Source organism: Portunus trituberculatus, chromosome 48 (genome assembly GCF_017591435.1).
Source record: "Portunus trituberculatus isolate SZX2019 chromosome 48, ASM1759143v1, whole genome shotgun sequence".
NCBI lineage: Eukaryota > Metazoa > Arthropoda > Malacostraca > Decapoda > Portunidae > Portunus > Portunus trituberculatus.
The window spans coordinates 17,811,913-17,829,336 of record NC_059302.1 but is presented as its reverse complement, the minus strand read 5'-3'; the positions used below and the strand labels follow the sequence as shown (position 1 = coordinate 17,829,336).

General features: G+C 44.7%; 1 protein-coding gene across 1 annotated transcript in view; it reads left to right on the top strand.

The window, feature by feature from the left end:
- Positions 1-10,908, top strand: part of LOC123498434 — a 47,206-nt gene extending 36,298 nt beyond the window's left edge. Inside the window, exons 7-8 of the mRNA XM_045245537.1 lie at positions 2,981-3,084; positions 10,891-10,908. Of these exons, the coding sequence (XP_045101472.1) occupies positions 2,981-3,084; positions 10,891-10,908 (122 nt within the window). The remainder of the gene's footprint in view (positions 1-2,980; positions 3,085-10,890) is intronic.
- Positions 10,909-17,424: the final 6,516 nt, after the last annotated feature.

Genomic DNA, 17,424 nt, shown 5'->3' with positions numbered 1-17,424 from the left:
GAGTATCATGGTGACATGTAGGTAACAAGGCAAAGTTTCAAGGCGGTATGTGATAGTATTTGAACTTACGCATGGACGTCTGCCTGATCTCATGCTCATCCCTTATCCACTATGCCACTGCAATAAAAAAAAATAAATAAATAAATAAAAAAAAAAAAATGAAGCTAATAATGTAGTCTCTCACAGTCACTGCTGATGCTATATGTCAATATGTCAGGTACATGTTTACATCTCACAACAGGATTGGTTCATAGGCTACTAGCAAATATTAAGGTTTTTAAATGCAAAATATTGGGATCTAATAATGATCTAATTGCATGTGAGATCTTAAAATGTCAAATGAAATCCTTTACTTTATATTCGGAGCTTAAATCTACTCATTTAACTTTTATTTCATTTCATCCCATGTTGTCTCTGATCCTTCCATTGACCAGTCCTCCCAACACACCTCTTTACAATTAAAATCTCCCATCATTATAGTTCGTTCACAGCCACCCAACATTTCTTCCAGACATGTTCCTGTATCACTTATCATTTCTTCATATTCCTGTACTGACCATGCATTTGTCTTAGGTGGTACGTACACCACTATGTAGTGCCTCTTTTTCCTTCATTAGTTTCTGCTCTGATCTTTAGCACTTCTGCCTTTCCCATACCTTCTTTCACTTGATCCACCTTTATATCTTTTTTAACCAGCAACATCACTCCTCCTCCCATCTTACCTACTCTATTTCTTTTCCAAACATTATATTTCCTTCTCCAACCATCATCAGGTCTTCTCCTCTCTCAGTTTTGTTTCAGTAAGACCCACAATATCTGGGTTCTTGTCCCTCAAGTAATCGTTGAGTTCTAAAATCCCCGATATCACTCCATTTATGTTGGAATACATTACATTCCGCTCATACGTAAGTTTCTTTAGTCCTTTCTTGCTGTACTTTTCTGGGTTATGAACCACTTCCTCAGTCTCATATCCAAGATTCTCCAGAAAAACTCTTTCTTCTCCTCTTCTGTCCTCTCTTCATTTTTTTCAAAGCCTCCTTTCTCAACTCATTTAACATTTCTCTTTCCTTTTCACCGAGATCTCTTCTCAACCAAATCTTCCTTGTTGTTTCCTGCTGGGCTAGCCTCCATGACTTCTCCACCAATTCATCTACATCCTTTTGTGACTTAAGTTTGATTCTTATTGGCCTCATACCTTCTCCTGTGAACTTTCCAATTCTATGGAAGTCCTCTATTTCTTGTACTAGGTCTTTTCCCTCCTCCTGCACCACATTAATGATATTATTTATCACCTTTTTTATGTTTTTCTCTCTCTCCATTTTACTTGGTGTCTTATCCTCCTCCACACCAAATATCACCACACATCTCTTTTTGTCTACAGTTTCCCTCACCAATGTCTCATTTGACTTAATAACCTTCACCACTTTCTCAGCAATCTTCTCTTCTATGATCTGTTGATCTATAATTTCAGCAAGGCCCAAAGTTTTCTCCCAGACTCTTTGATTTCCTTTTCCAGACTTGCAACTTTGTAATTTACCTCCTTTCTTTCCACTTCCTGACTTTTTTTCCATTCAGCCTGCTTCTCCATCACTTTTCCTAAAGATTCTCCACATTTGTGTGTGTGTGTGTTGTGTGTGTGTGTGTGTGTGTGTGTTAAAGGATTAATGGAATGAAAGAAGAAATGATTTAATAGACTTCTGCATTGCAATCAACATTCCATCATATAATAACATTTACTACATACCATATTTGATGGCTCATAAGATCTACCTTACCTCCAAAAAAAAGGCATCAGGAAATGAGCCTGTGTCATATGAGACCAAGGTTCAGCATTGAGATAGTAGTTGGTGGTAAATCTCTGACAACAGAGGCTCTAATATCAAATTCCAGACATCTTCTCATATGTAAACAAAGTGATGATTGGTACTACACCATAAAAGCAACTCTTTCTTTCAAGGTAACAATATATAATAGGTCATACTGGTAATTCACATAGAATGATACCAGTAAGGAAGAATTTGCCACATTAACCATGTGCCAAGCATTGCATATACCAAAACAAAGATGTGGTCAGTTATATGCCAAACCTGGTGACATGGGCAAATGTTCTTTACAGTGTGATGTCGTTACTCCTTGAGGTAAGACACAGTTTCATACAATTAAAATTGCAGCCATCTTTAACTTTTTTTTTTTTTATGTTATGGTCTATAGTGCCTATAGGTATACTTGAAGAGTGTGTAAGCACTGTTCAGCTTCCACCCATTAGTGGTGCAGGCTATTTTATTTATAGTGGTACCCATATTAGCCCATATCACCACCCAAGCACATCTTTTGTGAAAGTACCTAGAACCTGAGTATCATGGTGACATGTAGGTAACAAGGCAAAGTTTCAAGGCGGTATGTGATAGTATTTGAACTTACGCATGGACGTCTGCCTGATCTCATGCTCATCCCTTATCCACTATGCCACTGCAATTAAATAAATAAATAAAAAAAAATGAAGCTAATAATGTAGTCTCTCACAGTCACTGCTGATGCTATATGTCAATATGTCAGGTACATGTTTACATCTCACAACAGGATTGGTTCATAGGCTACTAGCAAATATTAAGGTTTTTAAATGCAAAATATTGGGATCTAATAATGATCTAATTGCATGTGAGATCTTAAAATGTCAAATGAAATCCTTTACTTTATATTCGGAGCTTAAATCTACTCATTTAACTTTTATTTCATTTCAATGTCTGCCAAAACCGGATGCGACTTATGAGCCCATGTGTCTTATGAGCCATCAAATATGGTATCAAGAAAATTGGAGCCACATTAAGTTTTTCATCTTATATCTGTAATTATTCATGTCATGTCATGTAATTATTCATGTCTTCAAGTTTCCAATGCATAGCAAACATAAAGACTCAGTGCTATCATGGTTTGAAGTGTTCATCTTGGTTCTTCATATTTTCTTCCCTGGTGGTGTAAGCCAAGAGACAAAGAGATGGAAGACAGGACTTTGACCCAACCAAGGTTCTGGGGACCATTAGTGGCCTACGATCTGTGTGCACTGACCTTAGTGATATCATGAAGGTGAGATCCCATTCATCCCCTGCTACATAGTCATGCACAACAAAACACAAACACACACACACACACACACACCACAAACCAGGGTTTCAAGGAATAATGGAAAAGAGCGCTTATGTGAAGAAAATTCTGGAGTTAGAAGGTAAAATTGAAAAACTGTTTGAAAAGTATGAGGGCCTGGAAACGAGTTATGACAATGTTAAGAAAGACTGTGCCGATATGAAGAAGGAAAATGCAGCACTGAAAGAGGAAGTTAAGCTAATTAAAGTGAATTGCGAAAAATGTGGAGAATCTCTAGGAAAAGTGATGGAGAAGCAGGCTGAATGGAAAAAAAGTCAGGAAGTGGAAAGAAAGGAGGTAAATTACAAAGTTGCAAGTCTGGAAAAGGAAATCAAAGAGTCAGGGAGAAAACTTTGGGCCTTGCTGAAATTATAGATCAACAGATCATAGAAGAGAAGATAGCTGAGAAAGTGGTGAAGGTTATTAAGTCAAATGAGACATTGGTGAGGGAAACTGTAGACAAAAAGAGATGTGTGGTGATATTTGGTGTGGAGGAGGATAAGACACCGAGTAAAATGGAGAGAGAGAAAACATAAAAAGGTGATAAATAATATCATTAATGTGGTGCAAGAGGAGGAAAAGACCTAGTACAAGAAATAGAGGACTTCCATAGAATTGGAAAGTTCACAAGAGAAGGTATGAGGCCAATAAGAATCAAACTTAAGTCACAAAAGGATGTAGATGAATTGGTGGAGAAGTCATGGAGGCTAGCCCAGCAGGAAACAACAAGGAAGATTTGGTTGAGAAGAGATCTCGGTGAAAAGGAAAGAGAAATGTTAAATGAGTTGAGAAAGGAGGCTTTGAAAAAAATGAAGAGAGGACAGAAGAGGAGAAGAAAGAGTTTTTCTGGAGAATCTTGGATATGAGACTGAGGAAGTGGTTCATAACCCAGAAAAGTACAGCAAGAAAGGACTAAAGAAACTTACATATGAGCGAAATGTAATGTATTCCAACATAAATGGAGTGATATCGGGATTTAGAACTCAACGATTACTTGAGGGACAAGAACCCAGATATTGTGGGTCTTACTGAAACAAAACTGAGAGAGGAGAAGACCTGATGAAGGTTGGAGAAGGAAATATAACGTTTGGAAAAGAAATAGAGTAGGTAAGATGGGAGGAGGAGTGATGTTGCTGGTTAAAAAGATATAAAGGTGGATCAAGTGAAAAAGGTATGGGAAAGGCAGAAGTGCTAAAGATCAGAGCAGAAACTAATGAAGGAAAAAGAGGCACTACATAGTGGTGTACGTACCACCTAAGACAAATGCATGGTCAGTACAGGAATATGAAGAAATGATAAGTGATACAGGAACATGTCTGGAAGAAATGTTGGGTGGCTGTGAACGAACTATAATGATGGGAGATTTTAATTGTAAAGAGGTGTGTTGGGAGGACTGGTCAATGGAAGGATCAGAGACAACATGGGGAAATACACTATTGACACTGGCAATGGAAAATGTGTTAACTCAGTGGGTCAAAGAAGATACTAGGTTTGGAGGAGAGGAGCATCGTCAAGACTGGACTTGGTCTTTAGTACAGAGCCAATGGTCATTGAGGAGATGAGGGTGGAGTGCCCTTTAGCAAAGAGTGATCATGCAGTTTTGGAGTTCAAGGTGATAGACGAAGAGAAATCTAGAAGAAATGAAGAATATAAAGTGGGAAGATGGAATTATGCCAAGACAGATTTTGGAAACCTAAAGAAATTCTTTCAAGAGACAAATTGGATGAAATTCAAGAGTGCTAAGGAGCAAATGAAAAGTGGAAGGAATTTATAAAAATATACAAAGAAGGTGAGAAAAATTTGTACCAATAAGACAACATAGAGAAGTTGGAAAGCAGGACTGGTTTAACGATAGATGTGAAAAGGCTAGAACAAGAAAAGAGGATGCATGGAAGAGGTGGAGAAGGAAAAGACGGATTAAGCAGTGGGAAAGTTACAAAAGAGCAAGAAATGAATATGTGTTGATTAGAAGAGAAGAAAGAAAGAAACAAGAAAAGGATATAATTGATAAATGTAAAGACCAACCAAGGCTTTTTACAGACATGTGAACAACAACATCAAAAATAGAGAAAGTATTGAAAGTTTAGAAGTAAATGGAGTATACAGTGAAGATCCCAGGAAATGGCAGAGGCTATGAATGGATGCTTTCGGAAGGTATTCACAAAGGAGACTGCTTTTGACAAACCACTGGTAATGGAACAGAAAGGGATTATGAAGGAGTTTCAAGTAACTGTGGAGGAGATCAAGAACATGATGGGAGTTTAGAAGTGAGAAAGCTGTGGGACCTGATGGAGTATCAGGATGGATTTTAAGAGAATGCAGGAGCAATTGGCAGAAAAAGTTTGTGAAGTAATTGATGCCTCATTAAGGGAAGGCGTAGTGCCCCAAGACTGGAAAAGAGCTAACATTGTCCCAATCTATAAATCAGGTAACAAGAGAGACCCATTGAACTATAGACCAGTGTCACTTACAAGTGTGGTAGCTAAGATGTGTGAGAGGGTGGTGAAGAATAGATGGACAGACTTCTTGGAGAAAATGACATACTTTGTGAGTGTCAATTTGGTTTTAGGAAAGGGCGTTCATGCACGACAAACCTGATATGTTACTATTCGAGGGTGATAGATGTAATACAGGAAAGAGATGGTTGGGCTGATGGAATATATCTGGATTTAAAAAAGGCCTTTGATAAGGTACCACACCAGAGACTGATCTGGAAACTTGAAATGGTAGGAGGAGTGCATGGCAGTTTACTAAAATGGATGGAAGACTTTTGGTAGGAAGAGAAATGAGAACAATAATTAAGGACAGACCATCAGAATGGGGATTGGTGGAGAGTGGAGTTCCACAGGGATCAGTGTTGGCACCAGTAATGTTCGCAGTCTACATAAATGACATGGTGGATGGGGTGTCCAGTTATGTGAGCCTATTTGCAGACGATGCAAAATTGTTACGAAAAGTGAGATGTGACAAAGATTGCGAACTACTCCAGGAAGACTTGGACAGAATATGGAAATGGAGCTGTACATGGCAAATGGAGTTCAACACGACAAAATGCAAGAAAATAGAGTTTGGCAAGAGTGAAAGAAGAATCAGGAGTATGTACAAGATAGGAAATGAAGACATAAAACCAGTCATGAAGAAAAAGACCTTGGGGTGACAATTACCAATGACCTATCGCCAGAGAGACATATAAACAAAATAATTGGAGAAGTATTGAACTTATTGAGGAACATAAGAGTGGCGTTCGTATATCTAGATGAAGAAATGATGAAGAAAATAATTACTGCAATGATAAGACCGAGGCTTGAATATGCAACAATACAGTGGGCTCCGAACTTAAAGAAACACATAAGGAAACTAGAGAAAGTACAGAGGGCTGCAACGAAAATGGTGCCTGACTTAAGAGATTTGACTTATGAAGACAGACTGAAAAGAATGCAACTTCCAACCCTGGAAAACAGAAGAGAAAGGGGAGACCTGATAGCAATATACAGAGTGATGATTGGCATGGAAAAATGGATAGGGAAGATCTGTGTATGTGGAATGGAAGAATGTCGAGAGGGCATGGGAAAAAACTAAAATGGCCACTTATAGGAGAGATGAAAAATATAGCTTCCTCATAGAAGGGTGGAAGCATGGAATAGTTTAGACGTGGAAGTGGTCAACGCAAGGAATATTCATGATTTTAAGAAAAAGCTGGACATTAATAGATATGGAGACGGGACAACACGAGCATAGCTCTTTTCCCGTATGTTACAATTAGGTAAATACAATTAGGTAAATACACACACACACACACACACACACACACACACGGGACATCGTCGATGGCGGATGTGGTCGCTGAGCTCCAGAGCAATCATCTCTAATTCTAAAGTTACCATTGCCTAAGAGTAACCAAGGTGGGAAAGGAGCTGGTAATGTTTGTCCCGTCTCCATATAGTCATGTTAACTGTTGATTAGCAAAATAATGTCCAAGGAAGGTAAATATAAACTGTAGCCTGCGTTTGAGCCATCAGCTGGTTTGTTTACATCTGCGCAACATGGCGGCCGTGAACTCGAAAGATGAATCAGACTTCACAAGATTTCAAGGAATAATGGAGAAGAGCGCTTATGTGAAGAAAATTCTGGAGTTGGAAGGTAAAATTGAAAAACTGTTTGAAAAGTATGGGGCCTGGAAACGAGTTATGACAATGTATTGAAAGAGTGTGCCGATATGAAGAAGGAAAATGAAGCACTGAAAGAGGAAGTTAAGCTAATTAAAGTGAATTGCGAAAATGTGGAGAATCTCTAGGAAAAGTGATGGAGAAGCAGGCTGAATGGAAAAAAGTCAGGAAGTGGAAAGAAAGGAGGTAAATTACAAAGTTGCAAGTCTGGAAAAGGAAATCAAAGAGTCTGGGAGAAAACTTTGGGCCTTGCTGAAATTATAGATCAACAGATCATAGAAGAGAAGATTGCTGAGAAAGTGGTGAAGGTTATTAAATCAAATGAGACATTGGTGAGGGAAACTGTAGACAAAAAGAGATGTGTGGTGATATTTGGTGTGGAGGAGGATAAGACACCGAGTAAAATGGAGAGAGAAAAACAAGAAATGAATATGTGTTGATTAGAAGAGAAGAAAGAAAGAAACAAGAAAAGGATATAATTGATAAATGTAAAGACCAACCAAGGCTTTTTACAGACATGTGAACAACAACATCAAAAATAGAGAAAGTATTGAAAGTTTAGAAGTAAATGGAGTATGCAGTGAAGATCCCAGGAAATGGCAGAGGCTATGAATGGATGCTTTCGGAAGGTATTCACAAAGGAGACTGCTTTTGACAAACCACTGGTAATGGAACAGAAAGGGATTATGAAGGAGTTTCAAGTAACTGTGGAGGAGATCAAGAATATGATGGGGAGTTTAGAAGTGAGAAAGCTGTGGGACCTGATGGGGTATCAGGATGGATTTTAAGAGAATGCAGGAGCAATTGGCAGAAAAAGTTTGTGAAGTAATTGATGCCTCATTAAGGGAAGGTGTAGTGCCCCAAGACTGGAAAAGAGCTAACATTGTCCCAATCTATAAATCAGGTAACAAGAGAGACCCATTGAACTATAGACCAGTGTCACTTACAAGTGTGGTAGCTAAGATGTGTGAGAGGGTGGTGAAGAATAGATGGACAGACTTCTTGGAGAAAAATGACATACTTTGTGAGTGTCAATTTGGTTTTAGAAAAGGGCGTTCATGCACGACAAACCTGATATGTTACTATTCGAGGGTGATAGATGTAATACAGGAAAGAGATGGTTGGGCTGATGGAATATATCTGGATTTAAAAAAGGCCTTTGATAAGGTACCACACCGGAGACTGATCTGGAAACTTGAAATGGTAGGAGGAGTGCATGGCAGTTTACTAAAATGGATGGAAGACTTTTGGTAGGAAGAGAAATGAGAACAATAATTAAGGACAGACCATCAGAATGGGGCTTGGTGGAGAGTGGAGTTCCACAGGGATCAGTGTTGGCACCAGTAATGTTCGCGGTCTACATAAATGACATGGTGGATGGGGTGTCCAGTTATGTGAGCCTATTTGCAGACGATGCAAAATTGTTAAGAAAAGTGAGATGTGACAAAGATTGCGAACTACTCCAGGAAGACTTGGACAGAATATGGAAATGGAGCTGTACATGGCAAATGGAGTTCAACACGACAAAATGCAAGAAAATAGAGTTTGGCAAGAGTGAAAGAAGAATCAGGAGTATGTACAAGATAGGAAATGAAGACATAAAACCAGTCATGAAGAAAAAGACCTTGGGGTGACAATTACCAATGACCTATCGCCAGAGAGACATATAAACAAAATAATTGGAGAAGTATTGAACTTATTGAGGAACATAAGAGTGGCGTTCATATATTTAGATGAAGAAATGATGAAGAAAATAATTACTGCAATGATAAGACCGAGGCTTGAATATGCAACAATACAGTGGGCTCCCAACTTAAAGAAACACATAAGGAAACTAGAGAAAGTACAGAGGGCTGCAACAAAATGGTGCCTGACTTAAGAGATTTGACTTATGAAGACAGACTGAAAAGAATGCAACTTCCGACCCTGGAAAACAGAAGAGAAAGGGGAGACCTGATAGCAATATACAGAGTGATGATTGGCATGGAAAAATGGATAGGGAAGATCTGTGTATGTGGAATGAAAGAATGTCGAGAGGGCATGGGAAAAAACTAAAATGGCCACTTATAGGAGAGATGTGAAAAATATAGCTTCCTCATAGAAGGGTGGAAGCATGGAATAGTTTAGACGTGGAAGTGGTCAACGCAAGGAATATTCATGATTTTAAGAAAAAGCTGGACATTAATAGATATGGAGACGGGACAACACGAGCATAGCTCTTTTCCCGTATGTTACAATTAGGTAAATACAATTAGGTAAATACACACACACACACACACACACACACACACACACACACACACACACACACACACACACACACACACACATACACATTTTTTATTTATGTTAATGATATGCCAGTAGGAATTGACAGTTACATGAACATGTTTGCGGACGATTCTAAAATTATAAGGAGAGTAAGGAATGTGGAAGATTGTAACAAGTTACAGGAAGATCTTGATAAAATATAGAGTGGACTAAGGAGTGGCAAATGGAATTTAATATAGACAAGACCCATGTTATGAAAATGGGAAGAAGTAGATACAGACCAAACTGGGATTACAGGCTGGGTGATGAGAAAATTAAAGAGACCAATGAGGAGAAAGACTTAGGAGTAACCATGCAAAACACTTTGTCACCAGAGAAACACATTAACCCCTTCGCGCCGGATGTTAAAAAAGCCCGCCTGTATGATATACGGGTGGTAGTGCTGCGCGCCCGAGCGCAGGAAACTCGTGCAAGCTTGTCATACTTGTTCGTCTTTGTGTATTATGCTGCTATTTTTTAGTTACTATATTGCCTTCAAGAGGAGTGGACGCTTCTCTCGGAGAGAGAGAGAGAGAGAGAGAGAGAGAGTGACATTTGCTAATATTTTAGACACAAGGGATGCATGTAGCTTATCTTTCGAGAGGAAGAGGGGAGGGAAGGAGAGGAAACGAAGGAGAGAGAGAGAGAGAGAGAGAGAGAGAGATTAGAAAATTTGTTGTTTTGTATTTGTGTGTGTGTGTGTGTGTGTGTGTGTGTGTGTGTGTGTGTGTGTGTGTGTGTGTGTGTGTGTGTGTGACGAATGTTACAAGGCGGACGATGTAACTTATCTTCGAGAGGAGAGGGGAGGGAAGGAGAGATGAGGAGGGAATGAGAGAGAGAGAGAGAGAGAGAGAGAGAGAGAGAGAGAGAGAGAGAGAGAGAGAGATATGGGAACAGTCTATGCCATTGGGTAATTTTAGACACAAGGCGGGACGGGACGTATGTAGCTTATCTTTAGTGATTGGTGGAGACAAGGATGGTGGGAGGAGCACTAGGATTTCAAGGACAGCATACGGCGTGTGTAGTTGGTATCCAACACATTATACGGGACAACTGAACTGAAGGAAGCTCAGAAAAGAAATATGACGCCTACGTAGGCGTCACCGTATATGCTACTGGGGCTTCATGACGCCTACATCACCGTATTGAAGGGGTTAACAAGATTTTTTGGAAAACATATAACATGCTTCAAAACATTGGCCTTGCATTCCACTACCTAGATCAGGGGTTCCCAAACTTTTTGTTCCTCAGTACCCTTAGACTCTTTTTATAGGTTCCCATGTACCCCTAACACTAAAAATTAAGCTTGATAGTAAAAAAAGACATTAAATATTTTGATATATTAAGTTTATTAGAGTCTTCATGTTTAGATTACATAGGCATCTTAAATGATGAAAACAGAAATAAAGCAATTACTAAGGTAATCTGAGTGCAGATTACAACACCATGTATTGTGCAAGTAATTGTTTCCTTCAGACCAAATGTACCCCCTGAAACGTGCAAATGTACCCCTGGGGGTACATGTACCCCAGTTTGGGAACCCCTGAGTCCTAGATGAAGGAATGATGAAGAAGATATTATGTACCTTAATATGACCCCAGTTAGAATATGCAGCTTGTGTCTGGTCACTGCATATGAAGAAAAATGTGAAGAAGGTAGAAAGGGTACAGAGGCTGGCAACAAGGATGGTACCAGGACTCAGGGAGTTAGACTATGAGGAAAGACTGAGGAAGCTGGGGCTGACCACATTAGAAGAGAGAAGAACAAGAGGAGACATGATAACTATGTATAAATTGGTGAACAAGATTGACATACTGGACAGAGAGTTGATAAAGGTGACCACAAGTAATCATCTCCAAGGACATGGAAAAATCTAATTTTTAATGCTAAAATTAACTTCTTCACTTACCTGTTTTTCATACAAAATATAGCAGTTCCACTGCTCCACATACCTTTTCGCCTAGAAACCCCCCCGCTTTAGCGCTACACCTGGCAGCGTGGCGCTCATTGCTGCCGCCAGCACACTGCGTGGACAACCAGTCAGTTATTTCTCAAGGGAGAGAACCTGACTGGGGGAAGGGAGGGCAGTGAAGTTTTGTATGAAAAACAGGTAAGTGAAGAAATTAAATTTAGCATTAGAAATAAGATTTCTGTCACAGACACCTGTTTTTCATACAAAATATAGCAGACTCCAACACTGAAGGAGGTGGGAGTCAGAAGAATGTGCCAGGCGTAGAGGGTGAAAACAAACTGTCCATATGTAGACACTAACCTCTTGGCTGAGGCTGGGCAGCATAGGGGTGCCAGCGGGCTCGGCTAAGGGTTTGGGAGGTCCTCCTAACCCGTGTGTCTAAAAGGGAGCAGGCCTTAGGGGTCAGGGGATGAGTGTTCCAGGAGCATGCTCAATACCCTGACGCAGAGGAGAGAATCCCGTCTACTGACTCAATCAACTAAGACGAGCAGTGTAAGGGAGCACTGGAGTATCCACCTGAGAGAGCCGAAGCGTTACCCCAGAGCAAGGAGGACCTTGTGGTAGTTGTCAACCCACAATGTGACCGGCTGCAACAACTGGACCCAGGGAAAAAACGTTGCCTTCCTTCCGCACTATATCGCGGAGATAATGGTCGGCAAAGACCGAGTGAGTCCTCCAGCGTGCTGCCTTCAGGATGGTCGGAACCAAGCAGTTTTCCCAGAGGAGTATGGAGGCAGCAATGCCACAGATGTCATGGGCACGGGCATTGACCTCGAGGCAGTCAGAGTCAGAAATAGCCTCATGGGCAGACTTGATGGTATCCCTGAGGAAGTATGAGATGGCCGCTTTAGACATAGGTCGAGAAGGGCGTTTAATTGCAACGAACAGATTCCTGGGCCTTGTCTCTGAAGCAGTCCGTTGTAAGTAGTGGCAGAGAGCCCGAACAGGGCACAAAAAGCACTCCTCATCCATGGAACCGAGAATGGAAGTAAGGTTCTTAATACGGAATTCTCGGGGCATGCTGTGAACTCCCGTATCCGTCTTAGCAATGAACTCAGGGAGATAGCAGACCATAAGATCCTGTCCTTGCCAGCTAGTCCGGGAGGAGAGGGCCTGGATCTCCCCTACCCTCTGCGCTGTAGCTAATGCCAGGAGAAAAAGAGTCTTCCTGGTCAGGTCCCTGGAGGACGAGAGCCGAAGGGGCTCGAAGGGGGCCTTGGACAGGTAGCGAAGAACTACATCCAGGTTCCAGGAAGGACTAAGATTCCTAGTAGGTCTGCGGGGTTGAGAAGAGCACGCCTTGACAATAGCACTCAACACCCGGTCATTGTTGAGGTCCACGCCCCTGATTGCAAAGACTCCATTCAGCATGGCCTTATAACCCTTAATGGCAGAGGTAGAAAGATTGCAATCCTGGCGCAGGTGAACGAGAAAATCTGCGACCTTTTGGACCGTGGGATTGGAGACAGTGTGGCCGTGATCTTTGCACCACTTCCTGTACACCTTCCACTTGTGCTGATAGTTGGAAGAAGAGGAAGGCCTCTTGTCGTGAGATAAGAACTTGGGCCACCTTAGAGGAGAAACCCCTGTGCCTCAGAAAGCACTGGATAGTCTCCACCCTGTCAGCTGAAGCCAGGGGAGACCGATGTGGAACTTGTGGATGTGTGGCTGTCTCAATAGATCTTTGCGAAGAGGGAGGCAGCAGGGAGGATCCACCGACGCCGCCAACAGACCTTTAAACCATTCATTCTGAGGCCAGTAAGGAGCTATGATGATGAGACGGGTGTTCCAGGAAGCCCAGAGCTTGTTGAGAACTCTCCTGATGAGGGGGAAGGGTGGAAAGGCGTACAGACCCTGGTTGTCCCAATTGTAGAGGAAGGCATCTGTGGCGATGGCCGCCGGATCCTGAAAGGGGGACACAGTTCGGAATCCGGTAATTGAGACGAGTGGCGAACAGGTCGACTGTTGGGTAACCCCAGACCCGCCACAGCAGGTGACAAACATCCATATGTAAGGTCCACTCTGTGGACAGGGATTGGTGTTGGCGGTTGAGCCAGTCGGCCACCACATTTACTGAGCCCCTCACAAACAGGGGCAAGATCGACATGGCGTGCCTTGAGGTTGAGAAGGATAGAGTGAGTACCCTCTTCCCTGTGCAGGTAAGCGAGGGCCGTGGTGTTGTCCGAGAAGACAGCGACAACTGAGCCCCTCACCACCTCTGTGAAGTGCTGGAGGCCGAGGCGGATCGCACGGAGTTCTAAAACATTCACGTGGAGCGTCTGTTCCTGGATGTTCCACAGGCCACTCACAGAAGCCTGGAGGAGCGACGCACCCCAGCCGACTGTAGAGGCATCCGTGTAGAGAAGGTGGTCCGGAATGGCAACCTGAAGAGGCTGACCCTGCCCCAAGTTCTCGTCCTCCAGCCACCATTCCAGGTCCTGACGTGAAGCGCTGACCGGGTGGTTGTCTGGCATCGACCACCTGTCCCATTGCTGGTTCAGTTGGATCTGCAGGAGACGCGTCCGCCTCCTGGATCCCGGCACTAGATGTATGAGGGAAGACATGTGCCCCAAAAGTTTCAATCAGTGCTTCGCTGGGGGGGACAGGCAACTGAGGAAGGAGCGGAGTAAATCCTGCAGGCCTTGTATCCTCCCCTGGGTCAGGAAAACCCTCAAAAGAGGGGAGCAAATCACCACCCCGAGGAAGGTCTTCTCCTGTGCAGGGGTCAGGGATGACTTCTCCCAATTTACTCGGATGCCCAGGTCCGAGCAGAGCCTGAGCAGACAGGCTGTGGCGTGTCGAGCTTCTACCGCTGAAGAGGCCAGTACCAACCAGTCGTCGAGGTAGCGAAGGATGCGGATGCCCCGACGATGGAACTTCACCGAGACAGGAGCCATCAGACGAGTGAAAACCTGCGGAGCAGTGGAGAGACCGAAGCAGAGAACTGGAAACTGAAAGTGGTACCCCTCCCACACAAAGTGCAGGAACTGATGGCTGTGGGGATGAATGGGCACCTGAAGATATGCGTCCTGAAGGTCCAGTGACACCATCCAGTCGTCCTGTCGGATGGCCGACATTACCGTCCGGACAGTCTCCATCTTGAATTTGGTGGTGACGACGTGCGTGTTGAGGAGGGAGAGGTCGATGATGGGGCGGAACCCGCCTGTGGCCTTTGGAACGACAAACACATGGCTGTAGAAAACTGGGGAGGGAGGCGCTTCCTCTATAGCCCCTTTTGTCCAGAGACGCTGGAGCTCCATTGCGAGGGCGAGACCCTTGAGCGACCCTGGGGCATAACCCCTGCGATCCTCGAAGAGAGTGGTCAGGGGTGGGGGGGAAGAGAAGGGGATCTGGTAGCCTTCCCGCAAAACACTGAGGACCCACTCCTCTGCCTCGATCTTGAGCCAACCTTCCCAGCAAAGGGCCAGACAGCCCCCCACCACCCCATGGTGAGAAAGACTGTCATTTCCGAAAGGGCTTACCCCTCCGTCCTCCTGACTGCCCACTAGGGCGGGCAGAGAGCGGTCCGGAAGATCCACCCCGAGGATTCCCAGGACGAGGGCGAACTTGTGTTTGCCGGGGAGGAGCAGCCGGAGGCCTCGAGGCTGAGGGGGCAGGAAGACGAGAACCGCGCTCCACCAAGGGAGTACCGGTGGCCAGACGTGGACAAGCCAGGGCCCTGAGAGTAGTCTCATGGAGAGTCATGGCAGCATTACTCTTGGAAGACTAGAATGCCTTCTGTAGCTTGGCCTCATGAAAGAGGAGAGAAAAAAAGATGGGGGACTGTCTAAGGATGCCCTTCTCCTCCTGAGAGAAGGTGGGTCTGAGGTGGGCAATGTAGGACTCCCTTCTCCAGGCCCGAAGATTGGCATTGACGTAAGTAGAATCACGGCAGATGTCACTGAAGGCCATACGAACAGCCTTAAAGTGCTGTCCCTCTAAATCCAACAGGTGCGAGGGGAGATGTGGTACCGTCAGTAGATGAAGGGCACCTAAGCACCAAAAAGAGTAGTTGAGTGCGTCCAGAGAACGACCAACCACTCCCTCCATCCTGGCGACCTCCTGCTGGTCACGGATAACCCTCGGCTCACGGGAGCCTGAGTTCAAGGCATGGTGCAAGTCTTGGTTAACGGCAGTAGCCTTCCCTGAACCTTCCTGGTCCAATACTGCGTACATCCTGGCAAACCTGCCTGAAAGATACCCAAGAGAAGCCGGCTTCCTGTCATTGGCCTTCAGGTAAGCATTGTTGGCTTGCTCCCTGAAGAACTGGAGGTGTTGAGCCCTAGCAAGGAGAATCGCCCCTCCCTGTGACTCAAGTGCACCAGCTCCGGGTGCGAGAGGACCCTCTTGCTCAAGCCTTTGGCCCCTCGCGTCCTCAAACACTGAATTGATGTAATCCATCATGTGATGCTACATGGAGGCCGATGGGGGCTGGGTCTCATCCTCCTCCAGCCCCCCGGGAATGTGGAGGGACGGGGCAGGTCCTGGAGACAAGGAGGCCGGGCCCTGCCACCTCGAACAAGAAGGCCGGGGGAACCATGGAGAACCTGTCTTATCAGTGCTATCCATGAGGAGAAGGTCACTACCCCGGAGACGGGCAGTTCGGGGGGTGCCTCCAGGAGCGGAGACGCCAGCCTCAGAAGGGAAGCGCACACCTCGATGGGAGGGGAGGTCCTGGCGCCTCTCTGGCGTAAGACAGTGGGTTTGGTAGGACGTAGGGGGGTCGGCTGACTCTGAGCCCCTAGCGGCCGAAAGAATATAGGTGGCAGCCCATGGAAAGGGCGTGGGCAAGCCACCTGGTAGGCGAAGGGACAGAGCATCACCCTTGCCTGGGCCCTCACCCTGGGCCTTGGGGGAGGGGCCAGGAGCAGTGCACTGGTCCACCCTCTCCCTGTCCCCCCCCACCGACCGGGCCTGGGAAGGAGCCAGGGCACCGGTCACCACTGAGGTGGGGCGGGACTTCTTGATCCTTCTAGCGTCATCCTTAGGAGGATGAGAACGCTTGGAAGCCACCTCAAGCCCCCGGATGGGCCCCCCTGGCCCCCTGACTTGATGTGACTGCACACACCTTTTTGTGTCAGGACTCTGGGGGGGCAGGACACTGAACTTCATCAGGTCTTTGTCCGAGGATGAGGGGAGAGCTGAAAGAGGTGGGTCAGTAGCCAGGGAAGACACAGGGTTATGTAACTCTCCCAACCGTGAAGACACCAGGCTGTCAACAGAAGCAAGGAGTTGCTTCTGCCAGGATTCCAAAAACAAGGAAAGATCTATAGAGACTGGAGGCTTAGACCCCTGCTGAGAAGCTGAATCATCAGCAGTGAGCTCATCCTGAGAAATTACACTGCCTGCCTGAAGGGCAACACCTCCAACAGAAATAGCAGAGGAGACCTGAGAGCTAGAATCCCCAGACATATGGCTCGTGTCACTTCTGATACCAGACCGGGTATGAAAGCCCTTAGACTTACCCTTTAAGTTAGCTTAAGCCTCCCGCTTGCACCTCAACCCACATTGATACTTGTAGGCGGTAAGAATCTTATCCTTGCTCCAGCCAGAACACTCATCACACCTCTTACCTAGGCTGCAGAACTCTCTGCACTTGATACAGACTGAATGAGGATCGTGGAGGACACTACCCAAGACCCTGGTACAGTCAGGACTAGAGCAAATCCGCCTCGTGGGCTGTGGTGAAGTAGACGTAAACACTGCAGAAGGACCGGCAGGGGCGTCCATATGGCTGGCCAAAACACCATCCAGGACGGGAACAGACAGCCCCGGAGACACAGGAACATCACTAGAATCTTCCTCCATAAAAACAGGAGGAAAAAGAAGGCGAAA